Source organism: Camponotus floridanus, unplaced genomic scaffold, assembly GCF_003227725.1.
Source record: "Camponotus floridanus strain SB8 unplaced genomic scaffold, Cflo_v7.5 scaffold127, whole genome shotgun sequence".
NCBI classification, from domain to species: domain Eukaryota; kingdom Metazoa; phylum Arthropoda; class Insecta; order Hymenoptera; family Formicidae; genus Camponotus; species Camponotus floridanus.
The window spans coordinates 312,440-334,692 of record NW_020229245.1 but is presented as its reverse complement, the minus strand read 5'-3'; the positions used below and the strand labels follow the sequence as shown (position 1 = coordinate 334,692).

The 22,253-nt window shown below is 33.1% G+C and overlaps 2 protein-coding genes across 4 annotated transcripts in view; both read left to right on the top strand.

The window, feature by feature from the left end:
• Positions 1 to 1,287: 1,287 nt before the first annotated feature.
• On the top strand, positions 1,288 to 3,965 carry LOC105249737 (leucine-rich repeat-containing G-protein coupled receptor 6). Its single transcript, XM_020027071.2, has 3 exons — positions 1,288 to 1,405; positions 1,996 to 2,738; positions 3,144 to 3,965. Exons 2-3 carry the CDS (start codon positions 1,996 to 1,998, stop codon positions 3,901 to 3,903), a joined length of 1,503 nt encoding a protein of 500 aa, XP_019882630.2. The 5' UTR covers positions 1,288 to 1,405; the 3' UTR covers positions 3,904 to 3,965.
• Positions 3,966 to 7,807: 3,842 nt separating this feature from the next.
• The window catches only part of LOC105249726 (sodium/calcium exchanger 2), a 66,969-nt gene continuing 52,523 nt past the window's right edge, over positions 7,808 to 22,253 (top strand). For all 3 annotated transcript variants that reach the window (XM_011255400.3, XM_011255402.3, XM_011255401.3), the window contains exons 1-2: positions 7,808 to 10,089; positions 13,147 to 13,419. In XM_011255400.3, the coding sequence (XP_011253702.1) occupies positions 8,738 to 10,089; positions 13,147 to 13,419 (1,625 nt within the window). In that variant the 5' untranslated portion in view covers positions 7,808 to 8,737. The remainder of the gene's footprint in view (positions 10,090 to 13,146; positions 13,420 to 22,253) is intronic.

Below are 22,253 nucleotides of genomic sequence, written 5' to 3'. Positions count from 1 at the left end.
TATGAATTCCATGTACAATGCATATATAACGCATATATAAATTAGTTATTGTTATACAAATTTATATAAAGTGTGTGTGCGATCTTTAAAATATTTCAAGCCTCGTCTCACACATCTCGTTACATCCCGCGAGATTCGCGATGCTGAAAGCTACTTATCGAATCTTCTCGGAACACTTCTCGCCAAGCGAGATGCTTCGGATTATTTATATCATTAGTCGTCGACGGCATATACTGCGATAACAGCGTAAGACTAGCCGTAAGAATGTATTAGGTTCGGTGAAGCCCCGTGGCATGAGATAGACTTTGATCGTACGTGTTCAGGAAAGTAGGATTTGATACCCTTGACTCTGTGTAAAAGTATAAAATATATATTATATGCAAATTTCATAATTTCTTGCATTTTTACATGTATTATATATTTTCTTATATATTTTTATATTATTATATATTTAATTAATTTATACATACAATATATTTTTTTTCTATACAGTATGATTTTTCTGTACAATGAATATTATAAATGTAATTTTCTTTATTATAAATATGAAAATCCTGAAAGAGAGGAAAGAGAAAGTAACAGAGAGAAAAAGAAAAAGAAAAGAGAGAGAGAGAGAGAGAGAGAAAGATTTTATTATAAAATAAATATGTAAAATAAAGATACAAAATATGTTATATTTTTTTCAAGAATACTATTGTATAGGAGTGCAATGTAAAATTATTATATATTATTATATATTATTATATATTTATTATTATTATATTATTATATATTTATATTATTATTATATTATCATTATTATTGTTATTACATATATACATATTGTTTATACAATCTCTCTTAAGTAATTAATGTATCAAATAAATCTTGTAATTAGAAAATAAATAAATAAAATAAACAGATATAATGATATAAAGTTAGTAATATAAAATAATAAGAAAAAAAATATATATATATATATATTATTTTAATGTAGAAAGAAAATATTTAAACCTAAAATTTAAGATTTAATGTAACATATAATAATATATCACATTTTTAAATTAATAATTGATTGTATATAATCAAATATAATAACATTGAATAAATTAAATGTAACTACTTTTAAAACAAATATAATAACACTGAATAAATTAAATGTAACTACTTTTTAAGTTAATTAAATCAATTATATTTAATCTCACACATACATACAATGTGATACAAATGCATACCTCAACTGGTGTGAGATACGTTACATAGACGGAACTGTTATATGTGAAGACGAGACCCCGTAAAGATCGCCGCTGGTATATAAGAAGACAAATTCGCTCCCTCGCGACAAAAGGTATCGGACTGCTCAAGTGAATCGGACTGATCAAGTGATCAAACAAAGTGTTCAACTTTACGAAAAAATTAGTGCATCGTAAGTGTTATAAATATTTATTTGCTTGAATTTATTCTATTATTTCAAGGATATTATATTATATACTGCAATATATATCTTTTTAAACTTTGTCAGAATTTAAAATAAATTCTTATGATGAATTTCTTATGATTATTTTTTCATATAACATTAAATTTTTACAATTTTTAATTATTAATAGAATTTAATAGAATTTAGTATCTTTATATATCTCTATGAAAAAAAATATCTTATAATATTTATACCTTCCTACTTTTGCAGCTACAATATAATAATTAATAAATATTTAATATAATATTTGAATCTCTCAAAAATTATATGTAACAATATTAAATATCAATTTATTTATTTTATTTGTAATTATGTTAAAATAAAAATACATATTACTTTTGTGTTTCACATTTTATATTATTAGAAAATTTATATTTACATTTAATATGATTTTATATAAATTTAATAGTGATGAAAGTATTTTTTATTTCTTTATTTTAATTTAGTTTATTGTTATAATTTCTTTATATTTTCCTTTATATTTAATTTTAATGTAAATATTATATTATAATTGGTATACCGTTCTTTATTTTTTTCAGATGGCATTAAGCCACAAAATTATTCTTTTCTCTATCCTTATCACCGCGCACTTGGCAAAAGCGAACCGATATGATTTCAAGCCAACTGAAGAATCTGAAAACATACAACAATCAAATCATGAATTTGTTATCCATTCGTCAAATACCGGATATCGTCCATATACTCCATCTCATCAACCATATACTCCACATCAACCATATACTCCGATCCCATCACAATTATACTATCCATCCGACATCTCATTTAGATTTTCGAATGTCGGTCTTCAAAGAATCGGTCGGAATTTCATTAAAAGCAACAGAATCATCAGTCTCAGTTTGGACAATAATAACATAAGCGACGTTTCGCCGTTTGCCTTCCGCGGCATGCCGAATCTACGGCATTTGAACTTATCCGGAAACAGAATCCCGAGGAAGAAATTGCTGTCGTTGAACGGAAACGATAATTTGCAGACGCTAATCATCAACGACAACAACGATATTTCCAACGATAATTCCAACGAAGAGGAAATCCTGAAGGAATCCGAGTCTTTCCAGAGTTTGGAGCACCTGCAATTATGCAACAATCAACTGCGAGATATTGCGATCACTTTTTTTATATCAATGCCCATCCTAACTCACTTACACTTGAGCAATAACAGCATCAGTTCTAGCAATACTGTCTTCGACAATATTCCGACGACTTTGACTCATCTTAATCTGAAGAAAAATCTGATTGATCACATCGACCAGGACAAACTCAGGTATTAATATTTATTAAATTCTTTCTTATTCAATTTATTTATTTTTTTTTTCATAAAAGAGCATCTGTGTAAAAGATTTTAATTTTATTATTATTATTATTATTATATTATTTTATTACGATTACTATTATTGCACGATTGTTATTGTTTTTATTGTTATTATTATTATTATATTATCGCTTTTATTATTATTATTATTATTATTATTATTATTATATTATCGCTTTTATTATTATTATTATTATATTATTTTATTATTACAATTATTATTATACAATTGTTATTGCTTTTATTATTATTATTATTATTATATTATATTATCGATTATATTATTATATTATATATTATATTTATTCCTTTTATTGTTGCTTTATTTCTTTTTCGTAATCTCGACAAACATTGCAGGTATCTGCATGAGCTCGTTATGGATGACAATGAGATCACCCAAGTGTGCTTCGAGGAGTGTCAGGAAAAGTCCATACCCCTGAGAGGCGCTATCGGGATGAAAAATCTATCTTTATCGAGCAATCGTATCTTTGAAGTGTCGGCCGATGCCTTCAACGATATGGAGCATTTGCTAAACTTGGATCTATCGGGCAATGAAATCGCAAATTTGGCCAGCACTATTTTTAACAATACCCACCGGATAATTAATCTCTCGCTGGCTAATAATATTCTCGCCACGATACCGAATGTCTGCCCGATACTGAACCTGGAGAGCATGAATCTAACCGGGAATCGTATCAGCTTGATTCCTTCCGACGCGTTTTGCCGCTTACAAAGACTGAAATACCTGTATTTGTCGAACAACATGATAACAACTATCGAAACTCGGGCTTTCAATCTCCCAAGTTTAACGTACTTGGACCTTTCCGGAAATCAACTCCGCCAGCTTCCGGCGCAATGGACATTACCGTGGCAGATCCAGGAGTTGCATCTCGAGCGAAATTACTTTACCGAACTGGACGACTTATCGTTGATAAACATCAAGTCTCTGAGGGACGTTTACCTCGACGGAAATCCCATGTTAAAGTTGAAAGTGAGATCCTTCCACGCGCTCTCGGCACACGATATGATGTTGCATTTGAAGAATATATCCGTCGTCGAGGACAAATGCACACAGTGCGAAAAGGATGATGAAGAAAATGATAGTGAATATGATTAATCATAAGAAAGATTCATCAATAATTTTGCTTTCGATAATTCAAAACAGAATATTATTTTTGATAATCATTATTTTTGCATTTTAAATTGTTTAGATTTCGTTCTTAAACAGATTAGATACGAAATACGTTAAGTAAAAAATAGAAAAATAGAAAAAATGATGCATTTTTTCGATTGATGTATTAATGGAAGCACATTTTCTTGCATAACATCAATTTTTCAATTTTCTATTGTTAAATTTAATATTCTTCTTGAAAACATACTTTATATAAAATTAAAAAATTAGAATTTTTTAGTTAAATTCAAATAAATTAAAAAATATTGATAAAGAATCAAGAAAACTTTTGCTAATTAAAAATATACATATCGATATGTTATATATAATGTTTATTTTTGATCATATATTATTATTTTTATTAAAATAATCTAAAAATATTTAACGTAAAATATGTTAAGTAAGTAATTATAATTAAACTATTTTAATTTCATTAAGCTATAATTAAAAAATTATCTTTCATTGTGTATAGTTTTCATTTGGCAGCATATATAGAGTTTATATATAGTTTTCGCAAATAATTTTAAAATATAAATAAGTGGTTAAGTTTTTTTAATACCATGATAATTTTTTAATTTTACAAATAAGAATTCGATACTTAATATAATTATCATTATTGCTTTTCGTAGTGTTCAAGTGCTTAAAAAACTATAAAGAATAATGTGTTTCAATTTATTATAAATAAGTACAAGTATGCTGGGTTGATGCTTTATTATACGCATAATCATTTATTAATATTTTACGATTTATTAATATTTTTTAGATAAATGCTTTTTATAAATTTTATATCATCATAATAAATCTTTTTATATCATCGTAAAATAGTATCTTTGTCTATACAAATGTTTCTTATATGTACAACATATATAGAGTATTAATGTATATTTTGCTATATTTTTTTATTTTATTTCATAATCGCGTTCGTTGGAGATTCAACAGAAATTTATGTAAAATTTTTCACATTTGATTCTCTCGTGAGATTATCGTTGTTAAAGTCATCTTAAAATCGTCGTCATAAAACCGACGATTTATGCAAATGACTTAATAGCGCGTTTCCATTGGCTTTTAAAAAAAATTACTAAATTCAATGTTCAAAGTGCTTGAAATTTTCTGGTTTTAATTATCGAGCTAACAATAGCAAACCGCGGAAATAAGCGGAGCACAAGAGCAATATGCAAGAAACGAGAGAGTGCGGCGTTTAAATCTCACATTATATTCTTGAGCTGTATTTCCACGTGACAACGGTAGAATTTTTCGTATTTCTACCTTCTCTGTTCCCTTTTTTTTCCGCAGAAAAAAGTGCTCCGCAGGATTAAACGCATGTCGCGTCCCGCAAGAGTAGCCGAACCGCAGAGATCTCGTTACCTATGTATCATGTTTATATCGTACGATATTTTACGAATAAATTACAAATACTAGAAATTAGAATTTTAAAAGGACAAGATATATCGAAAGCGCTTTGTGAAAAATTTGTTTAATTTATTTATGATATAATATTAATTTAATATTATTTTAATTTGCTTAATTATTTCATGAAATAATATTATTTTAATTTTTATAATATCTGATTTAATATTATTTAATATGATTTAATATTATTTTAATTTGTTTAATTTATTTATGACATAATATTATTTAAATTAAGTTAATCGGGAAATAATTTATGCAATTTGCCACTCAGTCTTTTATCCTGTAAAATCAATAAATTTAATAAGTTGTTAAATAAATTCCTTACAAATTAAAAATCTTCCCACGGAATCAATAATGATGTAATGGCGTACTATACAAACCAAAGGAATTTTTTTATTACAGCCAATATATCGAATCAGGCATGTGCGACAAGGGCAGAAAAGTGAAGGCAATAATCGTCAATGATGATGAAAAAAATGACAGATTACGAAACATATGATTGATAGCTTTTCCCAGTGTTACTTGAGTAAATCACTTTATAAATCGCTTATCAAAGTAGCCATAAGAGTAATCAATGATTACCCAAATGCTCGTGTAAACACGCTGTACGCTTGATGTGGAACTGATAGTAGAACTGATCGAGCCGGCCGAAGGCCGGCAAGGTGTCGAAGCGGTCGAGCCTCTGTCCCTTTCAGGGTGTCGGTTACGCATAGGGTGGTCGCGCATGCGCAACGAGGGGGTGCGCGACGCGACGAGGACGGGAAGAGGGTGGACGTTCTAGTGCGACGAGGATCGAGTCTGAAGCAAGGGCGTACATAGAAATTTCGTAAATGTGGATATCCCTCAGAGAGAGCGCGCTAAAATTTTCACATTTCGACTTCTCAATCTTATGTAATGATAATATTCTTACGTAATGTTTTTATCATGTAAAATTTAATCCATCTATATTTTTTCAAGGTAAAAAATGTTTTCTTTTAAAATATTACGATAACAATTTGTAGCAAGTCATTTGTGGCAAAAATGAAATTCTCCAGAAGGTAAGTTGAATCATCCCTATACACGCTTCACTTCCACAGGCGCGAATGGGGATGAAAGAGAGGAAGAGAGAGGGGGAGCGTAAGTTGTAACAGGGATGGAAAACAGGGGGGAGGATGGGCAAAGGCGTGGATAGTTTTGGAGAGGGGCGGAAAGGACCTAAGAGCGACGAAGATAGCAATCTGGGAAGTGTTGGAAGTAAATTCGTGTAGAACAGTGGTAATCAACTGGATTATATCTGTAAGAAGCAATATCAAATTACGGTGTATCGGAAGCGAGACATTTAAATATTCTCCCTCCATCTCTGCATTCATAAAAATGCAAATTTAAGAAGCCATTTTTTTCCAAAAAAAAAAGGTTGCTGCAGAATCTCACGAATTTAATGCTATTTTAACATGATTAAAAAAAGTACGTTTATAAATTCAGTGACAAATTGAAAGTTGCACATCAAAAGAATATTTTCTACCTTTTTTTCTCTCTATTAATTTAAACATAATTTTCTTATTTAATTATAAATTTTTTATAGCGATTTATAAAATCATTAATTTTAAGCTTACCCTCTTCCACTTTCTTAGACACAAGTTGGTAGTATTTTACAAGAGAAAAATGCCTGCATTTGTTGTACAAAGACCAAATTATATTTAATTTCATAGGAATCGGAGAGTCATATTATGGCCACCACTGTTATAGAACGAAAGAGAAAGAAGGCAAGAGGGTAGGATAGAGGAAGAGAGCGCACATTGCAGAGCGAGAAAAAAGAGAGGAGAGGAGGTAGGTGGTGCGCGAGCGTTCGACGAGGACGAGGATATAAATACGGGGTGTGGAAAAAGCGGACGGAGAGAGAAAGTGGGGGGTTGCTTCTAGAGAGGGTAGATATTCTACACGTTCTGTGCGCAAACGTATACAAGATGCCGCTGCGCCGCGTGAAGCGTGACGAGGAATGAAAACTGTGGAGAGAGAAGGAGGCCAAGAGACGGGGGGGGGGAAGAAGAAGCAAAAAAGAGAGAGAGAGACAGAGACAGATAGATAGATAGACGCGTGAAGCGTACGAAAGACGGTAGCGTTTCTTCGGTGAGGTATCGCGAACGAGCTCGACGAGGGAAAGGGAGCATCGTGGGCGCAGTGAAGTCAACAAGGACGGAAATAGCTTGGCAAGAACGGCGGTACCTTTGGCGCGAGTAGAGCAGACGAGAACGATGGCACTATTGGCGCGATTGGTGATATAAATAAGGATGAAGAGACCGCCGAAGGCTGTGGGGTAGACGAGAATGGAGATACCATCGGCATGATGAAGAAGACAAAGACGAGGGTATCATCGGCGCGTCGCGGCCGAGGACGAGAACGAAGTCGAAGCGAGACGGAAGAGATGGCTGAAGGGTGAAGAGAGGAGGGAAAGCGGAGAGGGGCGAGGAAAACGGGGTGGCCGCGTCTGGCTAGCTCGAGACACCACTCCCCACTCGGTCTGGCCGCTCTCTCCTCTAGCTTCCTCTCTTTCTCTCTCTCTCTCCTCTTTCAGTGTTCGTTCGAACGCGGCCCGGTACGGTTCTGCTGCCCCCGTGGTGTCGTAGGGTCACCGCTTCGTGATGGGAGCTCACTGCCGCGGTGATATTGGCGGGTTCCCTCGGTAGCCGGTTCCTGGACGCCGAATGTACCTTCCTCGGGGTGGCCCGCACGCCAGTTCCAATTCGTCTTTTCGGGATAGGGGATAGATGTGCATGAGCGGACGAACGTTAACGGGGCGGAAGTGCGTGAAAATTGTGCGAGGAAAGACAGGACAGAGACAAACAGAAAAATCTTCCCCCAAGATTGTCCGATGAGCCAACGCAATGTCCTCGGGGACCTCGATTAGGAGGCCGAGTTAAATCAGGAGGCTGGAATAATCAGATCGCGCTGGTCCAGAATCATCAGCTTGATGGTACAATTGTTGTTATTCGGGGACGCTCCAAAACATAGCATCCCTTTGCAGAAACGACCACGTCTGCGTCGTATGTCGAGTTCGTTTGAGTTTTCGAGATCGAGTCTTTGTTCGCTAATCAGTGCTAGTGGGAGAAAGCAGAAATTATAAAGAAGAAAAGTAAAAAAAAACAGCAATTTTTTTCAACTCTGCCAATCTAGAGAACCCGCCTTGTTTCTTGTTTCTCGAGAGGAAAATAAACTCGCAGAATTTTCGTCTCTCAAGAGCAAGTCGCGAATCGAAATAGCACCGGGATAAGGAGATTGTTCGTCGCTCTGAATGAAGAACGAAATTATTGGCGAATTTTCCTCGAGAGACAGTCATCAAGTTATCGGGAGAGCCGAGTTTTAATCGCAATTTTCGAAATACGATTCGCACGATATGTCCGGGAACTACTCGGTGCAATGCGAGCCGGGCTTGTTGATGCCGCTCTGGAATCCGCAGGAAAACCTGTACCTGACCGACATCATCTTCCGGGGCCTGGTGTATTTCTTGCTGCTGTTATATCTGTTTATCGGCGTGTCGATCATCAGCGATCGTTTCATGGCGGCTATCGAGGTGATCACGTCTAAGGAGAAGGAGCTAGTGGTGCGTCGTCACGGTAGGGAGCCGCAGATCATCATCGTGCGAGTGTGGAACGAGACGGTGGCCAATCTGACTCTGATGGCGCTGGGCAGCAGCGCGCCCGAGATCCTGCTGTCCATCATCGAGATCTGGGCGAAGAATTTCCAAGCCGGCGAACTGGGCCCGGGTACGATCGTCGGTTCCGCCGCCTACAACCTCTTCGTCATCATTTCCCTGTGCGTGTTCGTGATCCCGAACGGCGAGAGCCGGAAGATAAAGCATCTGCGCGTCTTTTTCGTCACCGCCACCTGGAGCATCTTCGCCTACGTGTGGCTCTACATCATCCTGGCGGTCACCAGTCCGGGGGTGCTCGAGATCTGGGAGGGAATACTGACTTTCGCCTTCTTCCCGGCCACGGTATTGACGGCTTACGTCGCCGATCGTCGATTACTGATCTACAAGTATCTGCACAAGGGCTACCGGATGAATAAGCGCGGCGTAATCGTGCAGGCGGAGGCCGGGGATTCCGAGATAGGGGTGGAGCTGGAGATCAAGCCGCAGCAAGATGGTCTCCACGGGATGGTGGACCGCCTGGCCGATATCGACTCCCCCGAGGCGAAGGAATTCGAGCAAACCCGAAGGGATTACATCAACACCTTGAAGGAATTGCGCAAGAAGTATCCTACTCTACCCCTGGAGCAACTGGAGGTCATGGCTCACGAGGAGGTGCTGGGCAAGGGCCCGAAGAGCAGGGCCTTCTACAGAGTGCAGGCTACGAGGAAGATGGTGGGCGCGGGCAACCTCAGCAGGAAGATCAGCGAAAGGGCGCAGAGCGACCTCAGCGAGGTCAAGGCCGAGTTGCAGAAAGCGGAGGCCGAGAGTATCGACATCGAGAACGTCAACGCCATGAGGGTGTTCTTCGAGCCGGGCCATTACACTGTGATGGAGAACGTTGGGACCTTCGAGGTGGGAGTCACCAGGGCCGGTGGTGATCTTAATAAAGCATGCAGCGTGGATTATTGCACGGAGGACGGCTCGGCCGAGGCGGGATCCGATTATGTCAGCGCCAAGGGCACCCTGACCTTCGAGCCCGGCGAGACTAAAAAGACCATCAAGCTCTCGGTTATCGACGACGAGCTGTTCGAGGAGGACGAGCACTTTTATGTCAGGTCGGTGGAATCCATCATCGTTTCTCTTCCAAAGACTTTTGCGATGACAGGGCGGTTCGATATAAATATCATTTTTCGAAGCACCATATTTCGCTAACGCGCGATTTTACCTCTATTAATGTTTCGTTTCAAGGTTTCATATCCTTTTCGTGGACACTTTAACGTTGAATACTTTTATTAATTTTATTTAAATATATTTCTTAATTATATTTTAAATATCTTTCCGAAAATTCTGCTAAAATTCATTTCATTCAGGATTAAATGGAACAAGTTGTTATGCATTTCATCCCTTAAAATTTAGTTGGAGAATTTCATTTCTGGAAACGCTCGTAATTATATAATTATTGATGTTAACCGGGATGATTAATATTGCCCGGACGATTATTTGTAGAGCATTTGCATAATTAAATCTTCAAATCAATATCATATCGCACATTGAAATACGCTATTGAAAGATACGGATCGCTTCGCAAGTTCCTCGCGAAAGAGGCGTGGTTCTTAAAAGCGCAACTATAGCGCACTGTGATCGCGAATCATTGATTAGCGGTGAAGAGGCAATCATTCAATTAATTTTCAACGAATGGCATCCGCAATTTTATCTGGATAAGTTGCTAACTCGATTTAATCAAGGATGTTAGAAGCGGTTAAGTCTGGCCATTATTCTTCACGTAATTTAACCTGCTGCTAACGTTTCATCCAACATGCATGTTCGAAAAGGAACTTCAAAAAAATTTCAACAAGAATCCAGAGATTAGAGAACTTTTAATTGTATGATTAAAATATACTTTTTTTTTATTTAAAATTTATTCTCTTTAACTATATAATTTATACATAGACACATATATATGTGTATATATTTTTTAAAAATTTATTAATTTTTTAATAATTTAATAATTAATGCTAATTATGAAATCAATATATTTAATATTGTTTTATTTTTTTGTGTTGGTATTTATTTTGGTATTATTTATTTTATACGAAATTTTTGGAGGGACATATTTCGCACATATTTATCGTTTTTATAAGAATAATATAATATTATAATAATAATAATAATAATAATAATAATAATAATAATAATAATAATAATAATAATAATAATAATAATAATAATAATAATAATAATAATAATATAATATAATAATAACAATAATAATTAATATAATAATAATAATAATAATAATAGTAATAATAAAAAATATAACAATAATAATAATAAATATAATAATATTAATAATAATAATAATAATAAATAATAATATGTCAGAATTCTTTTTACCGCTCCCCGAATAAGTTGCTCGCTAAAAACTGAATGATGATGATGTCACAAGAGAACAATTACGACCAGTAAGTCCACTTATGAGAGAAAATTCACGAGCCGTCTGTTATTACGTCACAAAAACACATTTCCCTGACGGATAATTAAAGGCAATTGCTGCTACCGATACGCCGACTTTAATCGTTCATTATATTTCACTCCTTCTTCTCCGCTTTCGGTCTCCTGTCGCGTCTTTCTCTCTCTGGGAGGTGTATATACGTTTCGCTTTTAAATACAAAAAGTGCAATTAGAGCGAGCGGACTCTTTTATATTTCGCACCACGATCGTAAATTGTGGGCTCGTGTTGTTGGTCTAGTCGGGTGACCTGATATTTTCTATTATTTCCGACGTAACCTCGCATGTCAGATTGCATCGTGAGGTCGCGCGAAAACCGCACATGCACGTGCAATTAAATCTACAATTAAGGTGCACACATCGACAAATACACATGTAATTCGACTAATTGTAAGAGGGAGCAACGAAAATAACAGACGGATGATGTTGATACGAACTTTATTACATTTCTGCGTCAATTAGTCTAACAAAATACCTTGATTATGAGAGCTAATCTTATTAGATTTAGATTTTAATTTTTAGATTTTAATTTTTATTTGTCGTATTATCGTCTTAGATGTAGGTCGAGGAGCGAAACTATTGTTAGTTACTTAATAATCCTTGTATACGTCATGTACATGCACACATGATTCTGCATCTATAAATTGTTACTATAATTAATTTATGATTTTTTTATCTGCACATCTTTTTTATCTGCACGTCTTTTTTATTGGCACGTGCGCCAATTATTTTAACGTCAAAACATATCATTCAACTCTGTTGTATAAAAAATTTCCGGAAATGTTTTATTTCCCATTTAATGGAGGGAAATATCCAAAAATAAAAAATGCGTAAAGATAATAGAGAGATAATAGAGAGAAACAAAAGAAAATATATGTGCGAAAATATATGGAAATAATTATTTAATGATGAAATTATATTTATTTAACAAATAGTAATTTAAAATTAATATAATTTTTAATATATATTCACACATACAATATTATTAAATAATTTATATACATAAATTTCTAAAATAAAATAAATTATCATGATAAAATATTTTATCAGCGAGAAATTGAATTGAGTGTCAAGACTTTTGTTGAAATTTTCAAATACAAGATGAAAAAAATTAAATAAAAGTAAAAATAAACAACGTAAGAAATCTGCTTGTTGAAAGATAAGGAGGTCAACTGATAAAAATAACGTCCAAGAAATCTCTTGTAAATGACGAATATTCAGCGTCGAAATTATAGACTGGCTTACCCACGAACTTGATTAAAGTATTCTGCGCAGAATGACATTTTTAGATGGGAAATAAAAGAGATCTGATGACATTCAAATTACAGAGCGTGTCATTAGAAGCTTGTCAATTCGAAGCATGAGAGGGTCTTCATGAATGTCACTTGTATATTACTTGTTGCAAAAAATATATAAAAATATATCAGAGTTAATTATTATAATGTTTCAAGTTTTCCTAGTGATCTATAAATAAATTTCTTTGTACTTGCATAATTGCACTTCTTTAAAAAAGAAAGAAAATACAAATACGACAATTTAAAGCACCCCAATTCTGCATATTCGGAAATTTTCATCGTTATCCGCTCTGTTAAGAATTTATATAAAAACTTGTATTAATTATTAACAAAGTATAATTTTAATATCGTTACCTTGCGACTTTCTAGACTCAGCAACGTAAGTCAGCCAGCCATGCTAGTCTCGCCGAGCCTGGCGACGGTGATGATTCTGGACGACGATCACAGCGGCATCTTCGGCTTCCCCGAGAGGGACGTGGAGCTGGTGGAGAGCGTGGGCCAACATCCTCTGCGGGTGGTACGTTACAGCGGAGCCCGGGGTCGCGTCATCATCCCCTATCGCACCGTGGAAGGCACCGCGAAGCCTGGCAAACAATACGTGCACACCGAGGGCAGCCTGACCTTCGAGGATAATCAGACGGAGTGAGTGACATAACGATAATCCCTGATGAATTATGAGATTAGTCGAGTGAAATCGATAGTTAAGAAGAGAGAGAGAGAGAGAGGGAGAGATAGTTAATTACTCGAAATATCGTGTGTCTATCCTTTTCTTTCCCTCGTACGTTTTATCCTCCATTTCGGCCTTGGAGTCATCGACCTATGCAATGGCGAGCTTTAACGGCGAGCTCCTTTCTTTAATGGTCAATGTCGCTCAGAAAAAATAAACTTCGACGTGTTTAAAGGGAAGCAAGAGACGTTTGAAAAGCATCGCAGACGCGATAGAATTCTATTTTTCAAGGAAAAGGGAAAAAGGATTTTAATGCATTTATACAAGCGATCTCTTTTTCCTTCTCTTCTCAAACATTATTATGATTGATCAATACAATATCTTGTCGAGGGAGAAAAAAACAAAAATATATAAATTTTATAAATTAATATAAATTATATAAATTAATATAAATTAATATAATTTAAATAAATTAAAAAATTTATATAAATTTATATAAAAAACATATAAATTATAGTAAAATATATTTTCTCTTACATAACATGTGTAATATGAATCGTACACCTAATATTTATGCCCATTCTCGAGTTGATGTCTCAATATTGACGAATCGATACAAAACCGAATCGATAGTTAAATTAAAACGAAAGAAAATATCCCGCGCGACTTTTGTTTAAGAAAATCATTTATAAGAGAATAATATTATTTCACAGTTAATCGTGTTACGAATAAAAATGAAGAGAAGGCGGTTGATGTGATTTTCATAATTTACAGCTTCTCGATACACACAGAAGCTACCCAGTAGCTCGTAAGATCGCGTCAAATGAGCGTGGTAAGGTCGTAAAGAGAGGTCGATAAGAAATTCATTGCTAGAAGGGAGATATATAGGTGCATTAATATAGGCGTATATATTGTATATGTAACATCGATCAGAAACGACGAGGAGAAAATATACAAGAGAAGCGTGTCGAATACAAATCAATTGATTTTAATCGATTGCGTATTTCGCTAAATGCAAACTTGGTGATTTTTATTTTAATCTCAAACACACACCAAGCACATGTAAATCCAGTCATTAATGATTAATTAAACTCCATCATAATTATTTGCGCGAATATTTTAATCATATAACTCATTTATATTTTATTCGAGAGATTTTTCGATTCAAATAGCTTAATTGCATTTACTTAAATGTGATTATTTATTTTTTTACATTAGACGATAATCACTTAAAATTTTTCTACCTTTTCCATCATTCTAATTATTAGTAATCAAATTATTTATTATCGTGGATGAGAATTATTAATAATTATTTATTACATAATAATTATTTATTAATAATAATTATTTATTATAATAATTATTTATTATCGTGAATGAATTCGCAGATATATTTCAGAGTATATCTTCGAAATTGGCATCTATTTGCGAATATACATTAACTAACAATGCATCAAATCTGTCGATTAAAGAACAAGTTGTTCTCTACATCGATTTTAGATTAATGCGCATTATGGAAGATTGCAAAGTCTAACAACCTATATATTAAAAGGTATACTTCGTACATAGTCGGTCAGTAGAGAAGAAACTTTCTTCTTTAACTATTGAAACAAAATTTTCAAGACTATAAAGGAGATTAAGTTGCTATTTTAGTGCAGGCCATAAATCACAGTAAAATAGCAAAGATATAGTAAAAAGTATGCCGACTAATGGAATGATAAAAAATGAGATATCAAGTATTTCATTAGTGTCTCTTGGAATAAAAATTAATCGAGCTGTCTAAATTCAGAGGAAATATTTCAGGAATATTCAAACGTAACAATCCCTTCAGAATCTTTTAAAAGTCCACGCATAATCTGCAATCTTTCTTGTCGTTATTATTAATTCAAAATAGCGTTATCGGATAATGTTGCAAGATTATATCGGTTACCAAAGGAGCTTGTTACGAACGTGTTACAACCGCAATGGTTAAGCCCTATATAAGATCGATCGTTATCGCGACACGATCGGTAATTAGACACTCGCCCCGGATAATTAGATCGGTGGACGTTACCTGCCCTTTCTAAAATAACAATGTAAAACTACTCTCGAAATTATGACTTGATGACATTTGAAAAATCGAGATAGAAAAAGGATCCGTTAAGGATCCGATTTATTTCATGAAAACTTTATTAAATTCCCTTTTCGCATTAAACTAAATTCTATCGCGTTATTATGTACATTAAAAATTTGTATGCGTATTAATTGATAGAAATTTACATATATTAATTGACGTATTATTTAATTCATGTATGATTGATAATTTCAATGAAATTCCCGGTTAATTCTACTTTGAACGATACCACAAATAGCCACGCCTATCGAAATTTCCCATAATAACGCTCGATCGAATACGGATGGCTCGTCTATTGCAATTAACTATGCGACAGGGGATACTGCGCGATGCTGCAACATGCACAATGCATTCCTATCAGTAGCCTTATCAGTAATTAGCGAATGGTAGGAGACAATTAGAAGGCTGGCTTTTCATCCATTTACATTTATAAAACTTTATTTGGCAAAATGACGTGACTTGATAATATTAGATCGTATGTACGAGAAATATTTTATCAATATTATAAATATACTACGTAATGATACATTATAATTTATACAGAATGAATAATTTACAAATACAGCAATTTTTATAATTATTTCAAAAATGAGTTTTGCATTAAATAAAGTGTGTAGAAAAATTTCGATGAAGCAAGTCAACGTGCTATTTAACAATACATCATTTAATAATTAATTGATATGACGGACGGCTTAGTTTGAACCAATATTATTATTAAATTATCGTAAAATTTTAATTTTATTTAATTTTAATTTTAATTTTAATTTTAATTTTAATTTTATTTATTTAATTTTAATTTTAATTTTAATTTTAATTTTATTTTTTAGTAGAATTTTATTTAATTAAATTTAGATTTATAATCTTAAGATTTAGTCGCGATATATCGATACTTTTACACCTGGATCTTAGTAAGGCAATATGTTACGGTTTTTTAGATATTCTTTATTTGAGAAATATTTATCATATATCTTTATTCTAGTTTCTTATATATCTTCTTATATTTTATTTAAACAATAAAATATGTAACGCAAACATAAAAGCTTCATAAGTTTCCATTTTCAAATATAAAGATGTATGTAATATTTGAATATATTGCTACTTCATCTTAAATGAGAAGGTATCGTGGGACGCGACAAAGCACTTTTTGTTCTCTCGAGTAATCGTAATTCATCGCATGTCCCTTTCGAGGGTCTCTGTCGAGAATCTTGATAAAGGAAAATGTGGCGTGCCGAACGAGAGACGTAATGTTACTCAGTCACCCCGATAACCATCGTCAGATTGTCGCCGTCCCTCGGATAAAAATGGAGGTTTTCTGAAGTAGATAAGAACTAGAGGGGGTGTTTCGCTCTTTGGAAACGAAGCAACCGTCATCGAATAATTTCTGGGGGAAAGTTTTATTGAGATTGTCACGCAAAGCACGCTCCCGTGCGTTCTAATCTTAAAATTATTAAATCGCGCGTTAACTTATGGCATAAATCCTATTTTCAACGTAATTTGTATTATCGTTTCTATCGAATTAATTTAAATAAGAAAAGAATTTAAGGGGTTATGTCTAATCTTATAGAAGTAAAAAAAACGATTTTTATGTTTTTACATTTTCTTGAAGTACATCATATTGAAAATATTTCCTAAAGGTTTCAAATTAATCGGATGCAAATTGACAGAGTTGTAAATGTATGTTTCATGAAGGGTCAGAATCTATAACTTTGTTTAAACACGATTCTAAAGCTTCAGCTCTGACATTTTGAGGGCTATCAAGAAGATTACTATCTATGAAGATTTAAATAAATTAAAATTATATGGGCCCGGAATAGATGATCTGTGTCAATTAAAAAATCTGCATTTTATTTAAACGTAAACGTGACGCAAATCTTAAATGCGTTTTTCTCGAAATCATTTTTTCAAAGTCGGCAAGCACGATATTTCGAAAACCGTTACACTGATTTGCTTGAAACTTTACAGGCTTCTTCTACATATAAAAACTTAGTAGATGAACGAAGGATTTTGTTTTTTTAATGAACACTGTTTTTTAATGAATACTGTTTTTTAATTAAAAATAAAAAACAAGCAATTTTTAAGTCGAAAAAGAATATTTTAATGTAAAATGGCTGCCATTTTGTCCTAAAACAATTTTTCGATTAATCCTTCGTTCATCTACTAGACAATTTCGTACATTAACTACAGTTTATCGATTTTTGATGTCAGATGAATCAGTTTCGAATAGCACTGCTCACCGCGTAGCGCTTTTTAAAAAACAATATCCAAGGAAGAATAGTTATAACTTATTAATCTTCTATTTAAAAAAAATATATAAAATATATAATATATAATAAATAAAAAATATATAATAACATTCTTAATATTTGTACTTTTAAATAAAAATTTATTTGTAAAAGAAATTATTACACTTCTAAAAAAAAATTCCTAAACAGACTTTTTTCGGTCTGTTGACTAGGCATAACCCTTTAACAGAGGAGATTGACACGTGTATAATTCTTTGATTAAATTTATTGAAATTTCCATGGAAGTAAATGGTGTGTATCGGAAAGATCGTGCGGAAAGATCTTTCTACTTTTGTAAAACATCCTTGCTTTTAATCTCGGACCCCAACAATTGCATAGTGACGCTCGTTTCCGATACGTCCAACCCTCCAATTTCACGCTATTGTTCGCGATCCTCCATTGCTTGATTGAACAACGTCGCGTCGGAAACGTTTGACGAGCATTTCTGAAAAGTATTTAACGTTAAATCGAACACTCTTACGATTCAGGTCAGAAAATAAAGTTTTGGGAAAATTGCATTTGCAAAGTTTCGAGAGTTGACTGAAGCATGTAAAGCGCGACACGTACCGATTTTCCCCAAAGAGCATCAATTTTAGAAACTATATTTTTCAGATGAAATATATATTTCAAGAAGATAGTGCGGCCATCGTTTTCTCTTTCTTTCGTGAATAAAAAGAATTAAAATATATCATCATCATTGTTTATTATATTTATTTATTATATTTATTGTTTATTGTTATTATATTTATTTATTATATTTATTATATTTATATTATATAATTAAAATTGATATCATTTCCAATTTATTTACGATCTTTTCGATCTGACAAATAATTTTTCTTGAAAATGACACTTTACATTGTACTGGCTTCATTGTTAGATTTTTTTACTGGACTTCTTCTTTTCTCTACTGTGTGATTTCTGAATAAATCTTCTTTAAACTTTCCATTCTCTGGGCGCGATCTAGTTAAAGAATGTTCAGAGTTTGCGAGATGTTAAGTTACTTTTTCAAGTGCCCCACAAACGAGATAGGAATACTCTGCCATTGGCAAATATCGTGGTATATGTACTTGTTCGCTCTCAGTCTTCATGCAAGATGATTTTAAAACCATAATTTGATTTTTAAACAAATTGAACTTTAAGAATCCTTAACCGAATCCTAGAGCAATCTCGTCAATGTCAGCGAGATATTCCAGATATTAAGAACTTTTAATTGATAGCGCTGATTTATGCAAATGAAAATATAATCAAAGTTTTATTCCTATGCAAATCATGCTGCATATTATAACTTATTATAGTTTTATTAATAGTAGTATTCAAAATTGAACTTGATTAATGCCTGGGAAAAAAATACCGACTGCTTGAATGAAAGATTGCAAGAGAAAAGTCATAAGATTTAGAAATTGAATATATTCATTCGATGAGACATGTAATTATTATATAAATTATATTGTAAAAGAATATGATGCATTTTTTAACAACATATTCCCGTCTAAATTTTTAATTTACGTCATCATGAAGATTTCAACCTCGAAGATGACGCAGATTCTCGGACCCATCTGAGAAAAAGATTACAATAAATTATCGATATATCGGTTTGAATTTGCCGAAGAAGAGGTTTACGTGAGAGAAAAAAAAGAGAGAGAGAGAGAGAGAGAAATTAAGTTTATCGATTTAGAAGGTTCAAGTAAAATTAAATCGCTAAATATAAAAGTGCTCGTCGAGGGTGGAACTTTTTCTAAAGGGCTGAACTCTCGAGGGTTTCTAATGAAGCGACGTTAGATGGTTACGTTATACGGGGTGTCCAATTCTGCCGCATAATTTTTTTCAACGAACGCTATTTTTTGCGCATTCATTATTACATTTTTTTCATTTCCCAGCGTATTACAAAGCGTGCACGCGCCATTTATTCTTTCACACCATATATATATCGTCTAATAAACCGTAAAATTACAAAAAAAGAAATGTTTCTCTTGCATAAAAGTATAACTAACGAATAAACGTAATCACGTATGGTTATTCATTGCTGAGCTCCTAAACATTTGAATTGTTAAAATACACAATCTCCGCACTGACAATATTATTGTAAACTTGCGAAGGATATACGAGAGTGTTTTTGCTCCTCAAGAGCAGTATATTAAACTCGCTTTATAAATGAATAAGCTCACGTTAACTGCGAGCTCCCTTCGAGCTATCAAAATACACGACGATGATAAATGTTGACAAAATATAAATCATAAAAAAAGGAAAGAGGGACAATATTCGATGCGAGTATCGACTTGCCTTTCTTGAAAGAAAGCATAAAATTAATTTTGATTTATTTAGAGCGGCTCGGAATAGCTTGCGCGAAAGAGAGATATCTTTCACGCGAAGGAAAGTAGCTTAGTGTGTTTCGAGGGTTAATAGGAAAAACACCTGTACCTGACCGGTGCTTTATACCCGTGCTTTATACCTGCGCGCTTAACTCGATACGTGCGCGAAATGAAAAGTACCCTGTATCGAGGTTACCGGGAAACGATAATGGACATTGCGTTCGCGCGAGAGACGTGCGATCTTACCTTTACGACCCCGTTAGACACGTTTTTCCTACAACCCTTGTTTCCCGTTCGCGAGGAAGTTATCGCTATAAAATTATCGTCGCAAGCACGTGTGGTGAAATTTGCTGATTTCGTTGGGAGTTTCAATAAGTTCGTACAATAAAGGGTGGAAATAGAACGGTTAAAAAGAGAACTGTGCAATAGTAGACTTAAAGTTACACCGAGAAATTCCCAGAAATAAGATAAAATTCCGAAATACTGATTTCGCAATAAAATTCGTGCATTGTTCGGAAAAACTTTAGACAATACGTGAAACATATGAGAATAATGGGAGCTGTTAAAAATGAGATTTTTAGATAATAAATTAATTAAAAAGTACACGTAGTATATGTGTACTTAAATAAAGTGTTTAAATTGTTTTACGTTTTTTATATTAATATAATAATGCGTTCGTTTAATGCGCCACGTGGAGCAGAAAGGCGTCCATTATCGGAAGCCACGTGGTGAATTTTGACGTTTCCGAGAAGCTCTCGAATGTGATTTTAGCCTCCCCGTTCCATTAGCCGCTGTTTTGTTAAGTTCGCCATCACTTCTGCTCGTCTTGTTTCATTTCCTGAAAAAAATTACCCTGACAACTAACCTTGTCCAATTTTAACATTCTTAGCAAATTGCTTTTCGAGATGTATGGATTCTAGAAATAACGGAAAAATCTCTATTATTTATACATTTTTTTCAATTTATCTTGAATAATTTTTAAGATGGAATTTAAATAAATTTCATCTGTTATTTATAATAACTTTAATATTTGAATATAAATTCTGGAATTGTATACATATAACTATTTTTTTTATTCTAGACATGTTTACAGAGAACTTGATACTATGTCGCAATTATAGCGGAAAGAAAAAAGGGGGTTAGGAGAGAGAGATTATGCTTATTATATCTCTTTTGAAGTAAACTTAAAGCTCCGAGAAAAGGGGGCGCTTTCGCTGTGGAAGGACTGCAAATAAGTTTGTTGTCCGTACAACAATCTGAGTAGAATTGCTGATTTTAATATATAATAGAATCGCGGAGAACTGCAGTAGGAGAAGAATTCCTCCATTTCTTTATATAATGTGAGGAACTATACGTATAATAATGATAATATATACATTGTGTCTTTCTCTCGAATTTTATCCGAATAGTTAAATTGAAATTAATCCGGATCTTGCGCTAGAATTCCTCTCAAAGAATGTAATTGTAAACTCGTCAGGAAACAATACGAAGATGAGTCTTGTGATTATTTCCATCTCCCCAAATCTTCAAAGATTATTCCAGAATCAACATTGCATAATAAATGTTTCGTTCTTGCATTCTATTTAAAAAAAAAGCACTGGAAAAAGAATCTTTAAGAAAATATATAAAATATATACGTATTATTTTTTTAAATATATTAATATATATATTTTTAATATATATATATTATTTAATATATATATATTTTTAATTATATAAAATGTATATAATAATAATATTAATATTTTATATAATATTAATATTATATAATAATAATATTATATAATAATAATATTAATATTATAAAATATTAATATTAATATATTATATAATATTAATATATCATTTCTTAATATTAATGTATTATACATTTTTATATCCTTTTCAAATATTTATTTTTAAGTAGAAAATACAAAATTAAAATAAGACAAGTGCATAAAGTGTCATTTCGGTTTTTCTCTAAAAAAATACGTAAAATATATAACATTTTCGCATTTTTAAAAAAGTGCAATGACTTCTTTTTCTTAATTTCAATTGTTAAGCAAGCAAGCTTGTGCTTCGGTGGTGCAATCTGACGTCGGAGGGTGCAAGGATGTAAACGT